The 2358-nt window shown below is 35.5% G+C and overlaps 1 protein-coding gene across 1 annotated transcript; it reads right to left on the bottom strand.

Moving 5' to 3' along the window:
* Positions 1-1519: 1519 nt before the first annotated feature.
* LOC127097535 (cell number regulator 7) lies at positions 1520-2150 on the bottom strand. The gene is made up of 3 exons (XM_051036035.1): positions 2072-2150; positions 1909-1980; positions 1520-1785 (listed from the first exon to the last, which is right to left on the bottom strand). Exons 1-3 carry the CDS (start codon positions 2148-2150, stop codon positions 1520-1522), a joined length of 417 nt encoding a protein of 138 aa, XP_050891992.1.
* Between the last annotated feature and the right edge of the window lie 208 nt (positions 2151-2358).

Here is a 2358-nt window from a genome sequence, read left to right as displayed (position 1 = left end):
ATTTTGACCAATCGAATTGTTGTAGCCACCTCTGCCTTTGTTGTCTTTCCAGCTTCCTTTGCCTTTCCTTTCCTTTGTTGATTGCGCCTACAAAGCCATATCACTCTTTGACTTTCCTGTAGCTCTTTCAGTCATTCTTTGTTCATGAGATTCAATCGTCCCTTGAAGCTCTTACTTTGTTAGTTTTGACAAATCTTTCGAATCTTCTATGGCTACTACCACATGGTCGAACTTTGGAGCCAACGACCTCAAGATCTTTCCAACAATAGATCTTGATGTCAACACTTCTCCACATACCTTGATTTGATTCACCAGTTTCGTAACCTTGGTGACGAAATCAGTTATGCTTTCATTGTCTTTCATCTGAAGCAATTCATACATCCTTTTGTGAGTTTGTAACCTCACCTCTTTCACCTTCTTCGTGCCTCTAAACGTCTTCTCCAGAATTTCCCATGCTTCTTTCGCTGACTCTACATCACTAACCTTTTCAAAGTTATCTGCATCAACACATTGATGGATTATAAAGAGAGGTTTATAATCTTTCTTCCTCAATTCTTTATGTGCAACATTTTCTTGATCTGTCGTGTTTTCTGCAAGCGTTGTTACTCATTTCATCACAAGATCCCAAAGATCTTGATAACAAAACACAACCTTTATCTGCTTGCACCAATTCTCATAATTGTTGTTCTTGAGAATCAGAAAATTTGCTAGAAAATGCTCGTTTGGATGATTCATTGTCAAGATGATTTTCTTTCCACGAATCGTTTAAATCGGAGCTCTTAAGATTGTTATCACTCACACAATAACAATGAAAAATAGAAGAACAATGGAGAAAGAAAGAAAGAACGTTGGAGAAGAAGAATAAGATTCTGCAGTGTTTCTTTCTGTCCACAAATTGTGGAAAACTTCTTATTCACTTTGCAACTGCAAAATACTGTGAATTCAATGTTATGACTTCTCTATTCACTTCATTACAAGAATAAGAGTTACTCCCTCTATTTATAGATTTAGGTTAACTTGCACCCCAAGTTAAAATCCAAAACTATAAAAGCCCAAAATAATTAACACTACTAAAAATAGGCCTAAGTCGAAATTCTGTGTGAAGCAACATGTTTTGACACTTTAACACACTAACACAACGCAACATCCTAGATGGTTCGACACTTCCTTATTCTGTCGAAGAACCTACTTCGACACAAGGAATTACAATTCAACAAAAGTAAGTTAGAGATATATGATAGCTACCTTTATGTTTTCATGCTTTCCTTTCCAACTCAATGAATTCACTTATATTCATTCCCAATCTGTTTAGCAACATGTGCAGGAAATTTTCTCTGATTTAATTTGACATATATAAATTCAGGCAATACATGATGAATCAACAAAATTACATATCTGAATTCAGTTTCTAAGTGATAGTATACCAAAAATAAAATAGACAATCACGTTCCTAATGAGTACTAATAAGCATTGCAAAAGCCTTCATTGGCGCTAAATTGGCAGAGCGGATTGAATGTGATCATCGAAACATGGTAGGAGGCATGTGAGGAGGAGCATGTGGTGGCCCAATCCAACCTTTGGAAGGGTCCAAACCTCTGGCTTTAAGTTCAGCATGTTCTTGACATAATGCACATGCATCACAACAGAAATGAACACAACAATCGCAACAAGGTTCAGCTGGTAAACCAAACTTTGCTCTCAGTTTCTCTCTGTAAAGGCATGAATACAGCCAATGACATGTAATGCTCATCAGTAACCCGTACACACATCCTTGCACAGCACAAGCTGCATTCATTCATTATTCAAAACCACCATATAATAAAGATCACAACTCAAACTATATAAGCAATATCACAAATCAAACTATATATTATATAACTAATATGCATGTTATTGTAGTGTACTTACAACTACGCCCTTCATCCACAACTTCTGCAATTTGCCCAAAGGTGATGCATGGTAAACAGCAAGTTATCAAACCTGCAAATTTTATGTTCTCTTTAGTTTAATAAATTAATAACTAAAATTTATCTATAACCTTTTCTTTGCTTGCTATATATATTGATCTTACATGTTGTTGGGTTTTCTCCACAGCCACAGAATTCAGCTGACCATTTAGGTGGTGGGGAAGAACGACCAAAGATGTTCATGTTAGCAGAAACTTTGAGTTTGATTTTAACTCGTTTAGTTTGTGTTGTCTATATAAATACATACACTGTAATACTCCACAACAATTTCTATTGGAAACATCGGCAATATATCAATTATATTGGTTAGGACTTAGGACTCGTTCAACTCAAACATTAGAATATGCTAAGTTGGATTTCATACCTTAATCGTTTGTCTTTTTTGCTTTAT

The sequence above is a fragment of the Lathyrus oleraceus genome, chromosome 6 (assembly GCF_024323335.1).
Source record: "Lathyrus oleraceus cultivar Zhongwan6 chromosome 6, CAAS_Psat_ZW6_1.0, whole genome shotgun sequence".
Classification (NCBI taxonomy): Eukaryota; Viridiplantae; Streptophyta; class Magnoliopsida; order Fabales; family Fabaceae; genus Lathyrus; species Lathyrus oleraceus.
The sequence above is the reverse complement of the archived record's forward strand: the minus strand, read 5'-3'. Positions and strand labels throughout refer to the sequence as shown.

Excerpts from the sequence above, each read along its gene's own strand:
- LOC127097535 (XM_051036035.1), bottom strand. The coding sequence starts at position 2,150 with ATGAACATCTTTGGTCGTTCTTCCCCACCACCTAAATGGTCAGCTGAA. Across the intron at positions 1,981-2,071 it reads TGGAGAAAACCCAACAACAT|GTTTGATAACTTGCTGTTTA; the intron begins GTAAGATCAATA and ends TAAAATTTGCAG. Across the intron at positions 1,786-1,908 it reads TGTGGATGAAGGGCGTAGTT|CTTGTGCTGTGCAAGGATGT; the intron begins GTAAGTACACTA and ends GAATGAATGCAG.